Raw genomic sequence first — 15685 nt, 5'->3', positions numbered from 1 at the left:
AATTTTTTTTCTTCTTGTAATTTCCAGAAAGGTTCTGAACACCATATGTTCCAACCATTGAGTCTTTTATGCAATGAATAAAGGAGTTTGAAATTTTTTTAAGCATCTGCATTTAATTTCTAAATATAGTAAAACGTTAATTTTTTTCCTCTCAGACCTGGAGAAGTAACCCTGAAATTAAACCATTGAATATGTAAATATACGATGCTCTTTTTTGAATGTAACTATACATGTAAGCTCCTGTGTGTGTATTCAAAACTGTGACATGTTCCATATTCTCATTTCCACATCAATATTTGTTTTGCTTAATTGACACTGGTAAAAGTAATTTTATGTCTTTGGGTTCTTTCAAAGTAGAATACTTATAATCTGTTTATAAAGGTTGAATATTTAACTGAAAAGCTTCAAAGAAGGATCACAGAAAAATGTAGCATAAAGGAAAATTTTTGCAACTAATCTAAATTTTGTGCAATTCTGTTACCTCCAACGAGATCACGTAGAATATCTATCAGCAATTAATTTTATGCAAAATGCTTACAAATCAGTGCTACCATTTCCTTACTTATTTCTACTTGGACCCCCTCGGTTCGGTTAATTTGAAGAATTTATCCAAATGTCTGATATTTATCCTTCTGTTTACTTGCCTTTTTTTTTCATGTAGTCTTTACTTGTCTTTATTTACCCTTCTTCCTTTCATGCATGTTCAGAGCTGTTTAATAACTTCTTTCCTTAATGTCTTTTTCCTTTGTGTCAAATATATGAGTACAGTAAAGAGGGGTGGCCACTACTCCAGTGCTCATTCTTCAGCAAAATCCCCAGGTGAGCCATTACCATTATGGCTGTGTATCAGTAGTGTGTCTCCTCCCTCCTCATTTACCTGCATTCTTTTTGCTGTGTTTATGAATATTTTCAGGCTTGAAACACACATTTTGCATTTGATGAAGCAGAGTGTTATATAATGGGTGTTGTTTTTTTTGTTGAAGTAGATCATTTGAGCAAAATAATGCTTTTTACTTGTTGGGCATCTGCTAATGGTGTCAAAGTTAAATTTTTAAAGGTATAATTTGACTACAGATAGAGGAGCATTCTGAGGAATCATTTATATATATCTACTCTAAAGCTTATTATAACAGAAAATTTCAACCAGCAAAAAAAGACAGGGATGAGTGTTACTGAAAAAATCAGTACAAAACAATGTCATAGGTTTTCATTTTATCTGCACTTTCTTATCTCTCTTTGTTATCTTATATTGTTTCAGCCTAAGTTCTAAAACACTGAGAAACCTCTCTGAACCTTTAGTTCAAAGTTAAAGTATCTGTGAAACAAGTAACATGCAATTTGATTAACAAATTACTTGAGACTTTGGACCCTATTAGAAGTCACAATTGAAATGGTATTAGTAGATTTTTCAGTTTTAAACATTCCAATATGCTAAAGAACTGTAGCCTAACTGCTTAAGAATGACAGAAAAGATTTTTTTTCCTGTATATTCAAATTGGTATACATGTGGAAAGAAACTTCAAAAGAATTTATGCTTAGAAAATAGATAAAAAAATTAGGTTTGGAATATACGTGAAATGATCAGCAAATCAGTAGGATCGAACAAGTTTTTACCTGTACAATTCTTGTTCCTGTACAGATTACCTGTGTGTTTTTTTGAGTGGGGGAGGGAAATAAGTGCTGTTCTATGAAACAGCAGTTTTAGCTGTTTAACCTCAGCCAGCAGCTGAGCACCACGTAGGCACTTGCTCACTCCCCCACTGCAGCAGGATGAAGGAAGTGAATTGGAAGGGTGAAAGTGAGAAAATTCATGGGTTGAGATAAGAACAATTTAACAACTGAAATAATAATAATAATAACAACAATAGTATTGTAATGCAAAGGAAAATAACAAAGAGAGAGAAATTAAACCCAAGAAAGACAAGTGATGCAAATGACCAGTGACAGATGCCCAGCCAGTTCATAAGTAGCAACCCCTCTGCCAAAATTCCCCCTAGTTTTATTCCCGAGTGTGATGCCGTATGGTCTGCAGTACTCCTTGAGTCAGTCAGGGTCAGCTCTCTTGCCTGTGTCCCCTCCAAACACCTTGTGCACCCCCAGCCTGCTCACTGGCATGCCATGTGAAGAACAGAAAAGGCCTTGGTGCTGTACAAGCCCTGCTCAGCAATAACAAAAACTTTCCTGTATCATCAACACTTTCTAGCAAAAACATAGACCAGTGCTAGTTCTGTGAAGAAAATTAACTCTACCCCAGCCAAAACCAACACAAACCAAGCAGTGCTGACTACAAATTCCAGCTTTTCCTGTTGTTTCAGTTTTGTACAACTCACACATAGTGCATCTCAGAAGACATTGGCAAAGAAAAATCTACAGATGTCTCTTTTCAGTAGCATCCTCAGCAGAGTGAACCATGTGTCGTAGAGTCTTAAAAGGACAAAAGTGGGAAAGGACCTCTGGATGTCATTTAGTCACACCCTGACTCAGAACACCACCCTTGTCCGCCAAGCATAGCTAAGATATTAGCAAGGAGCTACAGTACTGTCAGTGTAGGCTGGGATATTCTTCCTTAGACATTTTTCAGAGGAAAGAACATTATGTTAACCAGCCACTGGTACAGTTTAGTGGTTCTCTCAATGCTTAAGAGTATGGAAGTGACTTAGAGAAGAAAAAGATGCCTTGTAGTGTAGACCTGAGTGGTCATGTGCAGGAAATAGTGACATTTCTGTGAACCATATAAAAGAATTTGTGAACAAACAAAAATCTTTTCCTCCTGTAGTAATAGTTTGTAATTTGGAAGCAGATTCTTCTACTGAAGTATCTCATTTTTGGTCATGCAGAAAACAGGATTCAGTAGCCCTTTTTTTCATTGTTGTACTTACAAATTCTTTATAAAACAAGGATGTATTGATGTACCAGGTTTCAAAAAGGTTATCCAAAACAAAGTGATGAAGTCTGCAGGACGGATGTATACTCTTAAATACTTTTATCTTCTTAGAAAAACCCACTTAAATAATTTGCCTGTTCTTACAGGCAATCCTTGTTAAAGTCAAGACAAAAATATCCTTAACACACTGAATATTTTTAGGAGAAAATACTAATCCTGTAACAGAACTGAGAATGTAAATCCAAGTTATCAGACTTCAAGACAGACTTCCTCTGTAGCTAAATGCTAATTAGTTATATCTTAACATCATACATCAGAGAAAGATGTTTGTGAAAAATGGGGATTTATGGAAGTTGCAATGCAGTCAGCCTGGCCTACTGGTAGATGGTTGTAAAAACAGTCCTTGAAGAGCATCTTCAACACTTGGAGAATGTTAGTGTACTAGGTCAATAGACACTTGTAAAATAAATCCAATAGCACTGTTTAAGAAGTGATGCATGACAGACCTGAATGTGTAAGGATATTTGCAGGTGTTTAATTAATTTGAAGCTAAGTTTTATTTACCAGAGTTGTTTTTTCTTTATGAAGAAATAATTCATCACTGTGAATCAGCTATGAAACATTTTTAGCTCTTAAATTTCTACCTAGTATTTTTCTCTCCACAAAAAATGAGGTTCAGATAGAAAGGAAATAATGTCTCATCATATAACATTGCATCATATTTGTGTATGGTGGACAGTGTGCTATTCTGTCTGCATAGTGAAATTCTTCAGTTTGTTCTTTTCAGAAGAATACAAGGACTGACCTAAGTTATATTCAAGTCACCAGAGAGATAACAGATGTTGTATGAGGCCTGTCTGAAAAACTGGACTTTAAATAAATGAACTCTTTAAGTCAGAGGGGGAGGGAGTGTATGTTTTCACAGACACTTGTACTTATTAGAAGTTCAGAAATAACCTACAGCTTTTCCTTTGTTGAGGTTTTTCCCCCTAAATCAGTATTTTTTCTGAACTACTACTACTGAAGTTTTTTATAATCCAAACAGTTCATACTTGTTATTTTTTCTAGGGGGAAAAACAAACAACTTGTGTTCTTGTGAAACATTCTACCTAGAAAGTAGGGCGTTGATCCAAAATGAATAGAAGGAGGGTCAAATGTCTTTAGCCTTTTTTTCTGTATGAATTTTATTGTGTGATTTCACAATAAATGATGTAATTTTTAAAGGCTTTGGCTGTTACTAACCCAAAACTCTTGCTCTGGCAAAGGACAGAATAGACCTTTTTGATCGCTGTAATGACAATGCAATATTTGTGTGTCTTTTTGAACCCACATCCAGCCATGTGAATTTTTTGAGGCACAGTTGTGTGGCATCCAAGTGTGTAATTTATTCCCAAATTCCGAGGAGTCTTTTTTGGTCTTTGTATGCAGACTTGAGGGATAAGTTGTCAAGAGAGATATATGATGTCTAAAATCAAGTTATGGTTTCTGATTTTTATTAATCTATTCTATTTGTTTCCTTTTATTGCTTTCACCAGTTAATGGAACCCCAAGCAGTCAGTTATCTACCCCAAAATCTACAAAATCCTCCAGTTCTTCACCAACAAGCCCAGGCAGCTTTCGTGGACTCAAGGTAAACAGAAAAGAACCATAGAAACCCCTACATTCCATTATTCATTGAATATATTCAGTGATGCTGAAGGGGGAAAAAAAAGAAGAAAAAGGAAAAAAGTTATAATTTTGTAGTGTAGTCTTGCTAGTATAATTTTTGCTAGTATGAGATGGAGAATAGATTTGAAGTAAGATTTTTGTATTCTATCCTACTAGCAGCATTTGAACACTCAGCTTCGGAAAGGCACAGGGTGATGGTGGCTTGAATATGCCAATTTGCCCTCCAAATTTTCCATTGTTCCATTGACTGCAGAAATCCTCCAAGTAATTTATATTCCTTCAGCCTATATAAATGTAGTATCCTCTTTTCAATGCCTTATAGTCTCATAGCATTTCCTGAATTTCATCTGAAGCACCCTTCTTCATCTGTGGCACACAATTTCACCCCTTAATGCAGTCTCCTGCCTGAAAGCATTTCTGGAGCTCCTTTGGGAGCAGCCTGATGTCTGGCAGATTTTTCTGTGTTGCACTAAGAGAATTCCCTTCCTCTCCCACTTAAAAACTGGTGACATTTACAGTTCTTGGAGGCTGCTCTGTGCCTTTGGCTCAGTAAAATAAAAAGAACAGTCTGGAGCACAGTTGAGCATCTTATTGCTGCATTTGTGCAGCTGTCCTTTCAAGGAGAATTTTTTTATGGAATCATCAATTGCAGCTTTTCTTGAAGCAGCCTGGATGGTTTGCACTGATTATTCTCATCAAGTGAGATGAGAATTGGTGAACTCCTATTTGTGAAGAGGCTGCATAATTCTGTGGAAAACTGTTTTCGCATTTAAGAGACTGGCTAAAGGACGTGATTTGAATAGTACTTACATTTGGGTTTTGACATGCTAATTGTTATCAAGCCTTTGTTTTGCAAGGAGTAATGGCACTGGTTTCTGCCTGGCTTCTGTGATAATTCTGACAAAAGATTTTATTAATTAATTTATTTAATATTTGATTTAATTTATTTGTTTAATTTTTTTAATTTTTATTGCTTTGTTTAATTATGTTTGAAGTTATTTGGTTCATTGAGGTAATTCACTGTTGATCTCTGTCTTTATGTTGTTGTCCTATACCACCCCATAGCTACTCCTTATCCAAAGCAATATAGTTCAGCCTTTCTCCTATAAAGCATTTCCAAGAGCAGTAATAGTTCTGACACTGAAAATTAGACCTGTGTGTCTTAAAGTTTGTCTGGACAGCTCCACTATAGAGCTTACAGTAGAGGACACCCAAATCATTGGACTTAGGCTCTCAGCTGCTCTGCACTATATTTAACAAATGCTCTTTTGTCTGTTTTTAATGAAATTACAAGTTTAGAAACTAGATAATTTGCTCTGTTTTTTTCCACTGCTGTCCTGTCTGCTTTTAGCTGATTAAAGCTCCATTAAGACAGAGGTAATTCTGATAGCAACAAGCAATTCTCACTAAAGTGGACGTGTCCTCTTTCCCCTTCACTGTCTATTTCACTCAACCAGGTTGTTGTACTTTATCAATTTGAAATTTAATTGATGCTGGATACTAATGGTTTTTTGTGTCAAATAATTCATCCCCGTATGACCAAAGAAAACAGCAAAACCAAATTAAGCATCTCAGACCGGATGTGTTGCTGAAGTAGTGAGCACCTCTTGGATGCATCTGTTCAGCAGGAGTGTCCCAACTGTGGTCCTGAAACTAAAAGATAGGCAATGTTATCTGGTAAATCATGGGGTAAATTCCAAAAGGATCAAGTGTGATGTTCAGTCACACTTGTTTCTTGATTATGTTCTAGTGGGAATGACTCTTTTGGGTAAGCATCAACATAAAAAAACAGAAACCCTTTTTTTTTTTTTTTTCCCTTTGTAGAATTGGTTTTGGTTAGACTGATGAGGAAAACAGAGAGAGCAGGGAAAAATTTTATTATTTTCAGATTACTGCTTTTTCCCTATTGTTAAAGAATTCCTTGTTGCCAAGACTGCATTGCTGCAAAGACAAGCAGTTTGGCTTCCTGCACTTGTATAAAGAAGGCGCCATGACTACAGCTGAATGAAAATGTAGATATACATACCATGGCAGAGAGTGACAGAATAAGGTGTACTTAAGATTTTTCTGGCTTTGGGAATGCAATATTTTGAGTGATTTGTTGTGTAGAAATCATATATGTTTGTTTTTGTAGAAGATGAAATAGCAGCACTTAATGGTTTTATACGAGCTTGAGGCAGCAGAAAAATGGCAACGAATCAGAGTTGATGTTTCTATTACCTGTAAAGAGCAGAGCATCAGAGCAGCTGCACATGAACTGTACTTCAAAAACTGTTTTATTTGAAAAGCCAGAGCAAAATAAAATATTTTACTGTAGATTAGAACCTAGCTAAGCTTTTTGTAGTTTGACAGTCAATGTAGAGCTTAAGCGGTAGTGCTAAACATCAAGGCAGTCAGCTTGCAAAAGATACTGATTGCAGCAGCAATTTTATCCCAGACAGGGAGTCCTACATCATATTCTCTGAATGCCACTTTTCCTTCCACATGAAGTCTCTTCAGTCCCCAAGGATTCCTTCTGCTTCACAACACCTTATAAGTGGTATGTTCAGGCACAGAAAGTTCCTCTCAGGAAACACTCCTCATGAACAGCTTATCTTTAAAGAAAAGGGCTTTCTTTCTGACTTTTTTAGCTCTTCCCAGCCAGAGTGCCCTTGTGCTATTAATTGCTCAGTACATACAGTAAGCCAGTTTGATATCCAGCCTTTGCAGAGGGTTTCTTCAAGGTGAAGATTTAGGTATAAAAGATAACAAGTATGGGCATGAAGTAAATGACTACTCTGTAAATGTTCTTCTTTGATCAAATGTGCTGAGTTTCTGGTTTGTCTATTAAATTTCCACAGAGATAAAATCTAGTTCATGTGTTAAGAAACAGTGGTAATAGAGAATTAGGTGGCATGGGACAACTAACTGAGAGGAGTCCTTTTGCCTGTTCTGTGGGCAAGTGACAATTGAAAGGTTTAACATTTTTCTCTGGTTCTAAGTGTGCATTTTTATGTAATGCTGTTAGGGGTAATTTAACTCTTAGCTGTTCTGGTGCATCTCTTACTATGCACAATTTGTACCATAAAAGTCATCCAGAGACTAGATTAAATTTAATATTTTGGAAAGTGGTGTCATAACTTCCTTAAGCTTACTTGGGTGTACTTTATTGTCCCCTCTTGAAATTAAGTACCACAGTGTCTTGTAATCTTTCTTAAAAAGAAAACAGAATTTTACAAATAAAGAAACTTTACAGTTGAGGCCTTTCTTAGAATCCCAATTGTGTTTAGTAGCACTGTGTTTGAATTTATCTTAGTATTATTTTTGCAACTGGTTGACCAAATGACCGAAGTGAAAGGGCATTATAACCTGATCCAACAAATAACTTAAGCATGCTTAGCTTTCAGCTATTGTGTAGTCCCTTTTACTTCAATGAGGATGTTAATATACTTAAAGTTAAACATGTGCTTAAGTGATTTGAAGGATTAGTGCCTATCTTCATCAATGTTTTTAATCACCTCAATTTTGTACACATGTGCTTTTTGGGTAGTTGCATGTTAAGAATATTTACATGTGATTATCCAGCCTAGAGACGTAGGTGCCATAGCAGTTCATAGAGGGACTCTTTAATGGATGCATTTGTTGAATTTACAGTTCAGCATCTTTTTTGCCCATGCAGTGGATAAAAGAGCTGGCTAATTTGTACTGGTAGGGAAACTGAGATATTGCACTTATTGTCAAGTCCCTTCACCATTCTCAGCAGTTGGCTACGTGCTTTATATAATGTGATGCCACTCAAAAGTATCTCTAGAAAAAGGGTAAATCTTTCATTGGTTCTTCAGAATAGTGCAACAAAGTGCATGATATATCTATATGCCCTACCCTATATGCTCACATTAGTGGAGGCATAATCGCTACATTCTAATTGGCTATTGTATTTTTAAAAGTAACTTCTCAGTATAACTGGGTTAAGTATCGCTGAAAAAATACATAGTTTCTGTCTTACAGATTATGTTACTGTTAATCGTTATAATAATCAATACTGTCAACATCCCAATGAAATACTGATTATATAAATAATGTTTTGTTTCCATTTGGAGTATGTTTTAGCCCTTTCTTCTTGCAACCTGTCAGGATGAATTTCAGTGACACTATCAAAGTGTCCCCAGATTTCAGAGAATACTTCTGCAGTTAGTTCAGTTTCACTAAAATATTCAAAGTCTGCAGTTAGATTCATCACCAGTTTGAATGTTTTCAAAAAGGCACAGCTGCTTTATGAGAATACCAGGGAGTTTTCCTGAAGGTATGAGAGTACCCATTCCTTTCTTAGCCTTCAGATGAAAGATCAAACACAGCAATGTTTGATCAGAACTCAAGGAAAGGTTAGCAATAGTAGACTTACTTTTTCTGGTTTTGGCTAGGTGAACTTCGAGGTGTCCCATGTTTCTGTCTGCATTTTTGCAGACACAAGGATGTGGGGCTGCACACGTATGTGTGTGTGTGTACCTCACAGTTTAGTCTCTTCGGCACTTCACAAATGAGCACAGGACAATGTATACAAGAGCTGCCTGGCAAGTATGCCTGGCAACCTGGTGGCTAAAGTTCTTAATTTCTCTCTAGACATGAAAGGACAGATGCAGGAAACGTTTAGGTGGATACTCTAGAAGCCACCATCCCATTTAGCTACCAAGGAGTTAGGTTTTTCCTTTGATGTGGAAAAAATCCCCAAATGTTTCCACAAACATTTGTGTCATGGATAATTAGTTTAATCCAGAGTGCAAAGATTTGCCAACTGAGGTACCATTCCACTTCAAAAGAATATGGGTTTATATTATTTATATTTATTTATTTGTATCTGTGGATCCTTCCTCACACTCTCATGAGACAAAAAATAAAATCCCACCACATGTGTAGTTGTAGCAGAGCTAGGGTTAAACCTGCCATCACAGGTTCTGGTCTAACACCTCAGCCACAACAGCAGCAATAATGTTTGGTGGGGTTTTTTTATTTTATTTATTCCTTTTAGCTTTTTTCCTGTTAGTGTTTGCTTTCTTGTAAATAACTGTGGTAAGAAGGAATGTGCCCAGTCATGCTCTGCCCTGATTACAAGACTGAAGGAAGTTGGAAATACGGGCTAGATATTCCCATGTATTGTGACTCACTGAATACCCAGAATAGATTACTAATATTTTAGGTGATGACTAATACTTTGCAGTGAGTGTTGTTGTTTCTGTTAGCTCTGTTAGCTCTGCTTCATGCTTGAAGAAAATGTGGCTGGTTATAAAACCGACTCATGATTTTGCACAAATGTCGTTTAACCCAAGTGTCCTTGCTCCTGATCCTTGTTAAATAAATAGATAACTCAGAAAGACAGCAGCATTAACATAGCCTAGTTTTCAGTTATTATCAAGGAGCAGAGTAGTAGCTGACTGCTTGCTGTTTGATGCTACTCCTGTGCCAAATGCTAGTAAACTTCGCTGTTTTAGAGGCTCTGCAAAATTAAGTTGTACAGCTTATAGTTACTGTACCTTTAGCTGATTTGGCAGCTCAGCTGCCATTAGAAACTTAAGCATTCATTAGCATTTCATGAGCCTTTAGACAATATCCCTATCTGTCAGTTCAGTTCTCTCACTGACAATAGTGTTAATGATTTAAAATATTCAGCAGTGTAACCAGACAATGTCAGCTAAAACGGAAAATGCTGCATTTGCATTCCTGGTGTCATGAAAAGCCATTTCAACAGACACTGAGCTTAAGGCAGAGAAGCATTTTAATCCTTTATGTGGGGAGTGGTGAGCTACTATAATAGCCCATGAAGAAAACAAGATATGGAACTTCACAGAGCAGCAAGAATTTTATGTAGAAGAGGGGGGATGATCTAAAATATATTTTAATTTTATGGAGCTGTACATAGCTGTAATGGGAGAGCTTATAAAAGTGGTGCATAGAACACAGCCAGTACATCTTACTATTTATGGCATTCATTCCTATGCCTCCACCCCTTTTTAAAATAAAAATTTATTGCTGTGTCTGTCCTGGGCAATTTGACAGGACGACTATAAGGAGAATCGTGAAGATTCAGATGAAGTACTATTTAAGATTTTAGTGCAGGAAAATTAGTTTTCTTCAGCCATCATGCTTCAAAATCATTTAGATACTTGTTTTTTACAGTGTCATAGCTACTAAAACTGAATCTGTGTCTGGTTGCATATCACACATCTAACTTAAAGTGCTTGTAGATGTGATAAATCTTCACATCTATAATAACCTAAAATATAGCCTCATAGATTACTAAATAAATCTGATTATCGTAGATGTACCCAGCCACCTATGCCAAAATTCTCTTCTTTAAATGGAAACTGGTAGGGCCGTGAAAACATTTCTTTATTACCTTCCTAGCATGTTACAGCACTACCCTAAAGAGAGCCTGTATTGGTAGAGTTCAGGCAGGGAAATGTCAGACAGTGCCATCCCTGAAGAGAGGTGTTAAGACTGCAGCGTGACAGTGTGATTGCTGCACTGGCCTCTTGATGGTTGTCTGGAGGTGGCTGCCTCTGGCTGACATGAAAACGTGCACAGAGTTTATTGTCATGATCTTGTGTAGAATGAAGAGGGAATGAGTTGTGTTGCCTCCACACAACTGACTGTGTTGTGTTTAGATGGAAGTAGGTGCAGCTGGAAGGAATTTTCTTTGCTTTTTTACTAAAATGTGTTCAACTACTTATGGAAATTGGAATATTGGGACTGAATCTTGAATTGGTGTAAGTGATGATGTATTCTTATGACAATGAACTGTGAGGAAGCAAGAATAAAAATACAGTGGGAGTAAAAAGTAAACTGACTTGGTTTTAGGTGGTTTTAGGGTGGTTTTTTTTTTCAACTTAGCTGTTTTTTTAATATGGCTCTTTCTTGTGATTACCATCAGAAATAAAAAGGTCTTGTGTACATCCACAGATCTCTCCACATGGCGGATCTTCTTCCAACGTGAATGGTGTACCTGAATCACTCCGTTGCCAGAGTCCTGAAGGTAGGACACCAGTAATTGCTAACAGTCCTTGCAAAAATTTTGTTGTAGGTGACAACTGGTTTAGCACTTTTAGGTGGTTCCTAATGACTCCAAATCCTTTTCTGTTGATGTTTGATACATTGTTGACAAACTTATCTTGGGAAATTTGTTATCACAGTTTATACATCAAGGCAGTAAAGATAGGAAACAAATGTTGTGAATTTTTTGTCGAGTGGTAGCGTATTAGTGGACTCTGCTCTTCAAAATTACTGCTAGGAATTTGATTTTGACCTGCAGTATTACCAGAAATGTGTTTGTGGCTGGATTGAAAGAGGAGCCGTCCTCAAAAGAGCTAGTTGTACTTCAGGTAGAACCAGTGGCCTATCAACTGACCTTAGCTAAACTTAACCTTTCATTCCTTATCTCTTTAAAGCAATGTTAATTATTTTTAATTATTTTAAAATTTCATTCTAAAGTAAATTTTTGTATTTTAAAAATACTGAAATAAGTGCCCATCAGCATTATTTGCACTTTGGATGTTTCAGCAGCAGCCACAGGATCTTGAAGGATATCAGCAGATAAAACTTTTTGGGTCTTTTACATGAATTGCAGATGAATTTTATTTGCATTTTTACTTTAAGTTTGCAAAAAGGTACTTCAAAAAAGTAATTTGAGCTCAGAAAATTTTAGACTAAGAACTTCTAACTGCATTCATTATTTTTAGAATATGCCTATACAAAACCATAGTAAGAATTGATTTGTGTGTTAAAAGGTCAAACAACTCTGGGTTTATCTTGTTCTTTCTTACATTTCAGATAAAACCAAGGGAATAAGCAGTGAAGAAAACAGCTTACTTTTAAGTTTTACTTTGCATTTGTGACTGTTCTGTATCTGTGGAACCCATTGGGGATATGTTGCATCCTGCTGACACTTCAGCTTGCATTATTGACTTTTTTTATTTTTTTCAGGCGTGAATGGAAACAAGTTCTCAGGGTCATCTACCATTCTTGAGAAGTACAAAGTGGGGAAGGTGATTGGTGATGGCAATTTTGCTGTTGTAAAGGAGTGTGTAGAACGGTGAGCAAGGAAAATGTTCAGTACTGCTGTTTATTTTACTGGATAAAGCCCTGTGCATTAACATAATTTCTTAGAAAAATGTAAGGAGATGAAAGCAAAGAGCAGCATTCCCATATGCAAAGATATGCACACACTTCAGGAGAAATAGACATAGTGAAATATGCAGAGCTTCCTATGTATTCTTCTGGCAAAGGAATATGAGAACAGCAGAGAAACAATTTTATCCCAAAAACTAAAGGAGGTATCACCTTCTAATGGTGACTCTTAAGGAAACCCCACAGATCTTCCAGAAATCCCTCACACTACAGATGGCTGTGGGTGACAGGAAATTGTATGTGGCATCTAAACAGCCTCTGAGAGCCCCCCCTCTTCTGCCTCAGCACTTCTGCTGCTCTAATGTCCCTACTGCCTGCTGCTTACAGGATTTTTCACAGCTTTCAGTTCACTGTGGGTAAAGCATTCTTAAAGGCGTGCAGTGGTTGGCTATTAGCCTGTGCTTCTGGCTCCCTTGTGCTTGCTTCTTCTGTGAGGTACTGGGCTGAGTAGCCAGAGACTTGGCAAGTGGACCCTTCAATATACCAGATCCTGAAATATTCTTGTGCCTGATTTCCCATGGGGTAGACAGGATACCTTTCCAGACCTGTGCTGTATCACTGCCCTTCCCCTGAAAGCTTTGTGTCACACTTTGCTACTAGTGCAAACATAACAGATGATTTGACTGTCACTTTCTCAGTGTATTTTTTTTAGAACCACCTTCTGCTATCTTCATCAATCTGAGAGTTATGTCAGTTTCTTAAATATTATGAGGAATCCCCAACTTGTTTGCAAATACTGGGAAAATTCAGCAAATGACTGTAAAAACCATAAAAGTTACAGAGACAGTTTCTACTATTTGATCCTTGTCTACTGGTTATAGTAAAAGGAAAGAAAGGTACTTGTGAATGGAAACATCTCATTCCAGAAGTGAGGTTATACTAGCAGGTCCGTAGTTTCCTGGGTCTTCCCTCACGCCCTTCTTGTAAATTGGAATAACACTGGCAAGCTTCCAGTCAGCAGGGACCTCCCCAGACTCTTAAAACCTTTGATATGTCTTTGAGCCAGGTCCTGCCATGATATTTACTAGGTCCTTCACTTCTCTGGGATGAATCCCATCAGGCCCCAGGGACTTGTGAGCATTCAGCTGATGCAGCTGGTCCCTGACAATTTGTGTCAGCAGATGGAAAGTCACTGCTCCCATTCTTGTGGTCCTCTCACTCAGGAGACCGGGCAGCCCCATGTCTATCAGTACTGCTAAAGACTGAGGCAAACAAAAAGCATTGCATGCCTTTGCTTTATCTTAATCTCTATTAGTCAGGTGACAGTCTTCAACAAATATGTTTTCTTTAGATCTCCCTTTGCTATTGACATACTTTAAAAAGCCTTGTGTGACACAACACTGACCAGTTTCAGCTCTAATTGTACTTTGGCCTTTCTTGTTTTCTTCCTGCATATATGACCCACAGCTCTGTAATCTTGTTCTGAAGCCTGACCTAGCTTGTAAAGATCATACAACTTCTTTTTGCTCTTGATTACCATGAGGAATTCCTTCTTCAGCCTAGCTGGTCTTCTGCCCTGCTTGCTTGACTTAGAACACAGTGGAATCTTTTACTCCTGTGCTTCTGAAAGGTGTTTCTTAAAAACTGACCAGCAATTGATCCTCAAAAGAAAATACAGGGTACTCTGATAAAGAATTTTCTGAATAACTTAGTTTGCTTTCTTGAGCAACACTGCTGTCCTTTTCTCTCATTACATAAAAAATTTTAAACTCAACCATTTCAAGATCACTATGGCCAAGACAGACTCTGACTATTACATCCCCCGTGAGTCCTTCTCTGTTCACAAATAGCAAGTCGAGGAGGGCATCTTGCCTAGTTGGGTCACTGAGTACCTGTGACAAGAAATTATCTCCTACAAACCTCAAGAATTTTCAAGGCCTGTTTTCACAGCAGTATGATATTTCCACTTAATGTTTGGAAAGTTGAAATCTCCCATAAGGACAAGGGCTCCTGACACAGTAATTTCTCATCTTTGCCTACAGAATAACTCAATGGTACTTACATCCCAACTGAGTGATACAGTAGCAGACTACCACTACACCATGTCCTTTGTTTTCCATTGCCCTTATCCACACCCAGAAGCTCTCAACCACATCACCACTGACTGTAAGGGCTGTGCAGTGAAAGCTCTCCCCTATATATAGTGCAACACCTCCACCTCGCTGCCCTGCCTGTCCCTATTGAACAGGCTCCTGCCTTCCATCCCAGCACTCCAGTTTTGGGATTCATTCCACCGGGTCTCACGAACAACAGTGATATCACAGATCTGAAATCTGACCAATACTTCCAGTTCATCCCATTTGTTTCCCATACTGCATGTATTGGTGTGCAGGTATTTCAGATACACTCCTGAGCTCTTCATGCTCCTGGGAGCAGTGCCAGTGTTCCCATTGGCATTGCCATCCTTAGGTGATGCCTTTCCAACCATTACCTGCTACAATCTTGTTGGTATCCCCTTCCCCCATCAAGTCTAGTTTAAGGCTCTCTCAATTGGCTTCCCCAGACATTGCCCAAAGATGCATTTTCCCCTATGGGACAGGTGGATCCCCTCAGGTCCCAGCATACCTTGTGTCTCAGAGGTTCTTCCATGGTTTAAAATCCCAAAGTTTTCAGCTCAAGCACAAGATGAATGATGCTTCACAGTGCTTGCTTATGCACCCTGAAACTGGCCACACATCCTTTGTTATTTATAGAGTGAACAACGTTCATGAAACATAGCAGATTAAAAGCATCAGATTACATAATATATTATTTTCAGAAATATCAGCTGTGCGTTTTGGAAATCGCTTGAGTTCCACTGGAAATGGGACAAGGGGTGTGCTAGGTCACTGGGGTTTCAAAATGTCATCTGTGCTTTTTGGAATGAGGAAACTGGGCTAGAAAAACAACCTTTCAATTGTAAAATGAAAAAGAAAAAAAGGCAAAATTAAACTTAAAACATCTAGTTTTATATGTGATCAAATCTTTAGTGAAATG

General features: G+C 37.6%; 1 protein-coding gene across 8 annotated transcripts in view; it reads left to right on the top strand.

The window, feature by feature from the left end:
* DCLK2 (doublecortin like kinase 2) overlaps positions 1–15685 on the top strand; it is an 82637-nt gene that overhangs the window by 45405 nt on the left and 21547 nt on the right. For 6 of the 8 annotated variants that reach the window (XR_007630242.1, XR_007630241.1, XM_050327280.1 and 3 more), the window contains exons 5-8: positions 769–819; positions 4420–4514; positions 11486–11558; positions 12506–12614. Coding sequence is in view for 5 of the 8 variants with exons in the window: in XM_050327280.1 (XP_050183237.1) it covers positions 769–819; positions 4420–4514; positions 11486–11558; positions 12506–12614 (328 nt within the window). In the remaining 3 variants the exon portion in view is untranslated. The remainder of the gene's footprint in view (positions 1–768; positions 820–4419; positions 4515–11485; positions 11559–12505; positions 12615–15685) is intronic. The other 2 variants (XR_007630243.1, XM_050327281.1) reach the window with 1 other exon arrangement.

This window comes from Myiozetetes cayanensis, unplaced genomic scaffold, assembly GCF_022539395.1.
Source record: "Myiozetetes cayanensis isolate MyiCay16 unplaced genomic scaffold, myiCay2020 scf33, whole genome shotgun sequence".
Lineage (NCBI taxonomy): Eukaryota > Metazoa > Chordata > Aves > Passeriformes > Tyrannidae > Myiozetetes > Myiozetetes cayanensis.
The sequence above is the reverse complement of the archived record's forward strand: the minus strand, read 5'-3'. Positions and strand labels throughout refer to the sequence as shown.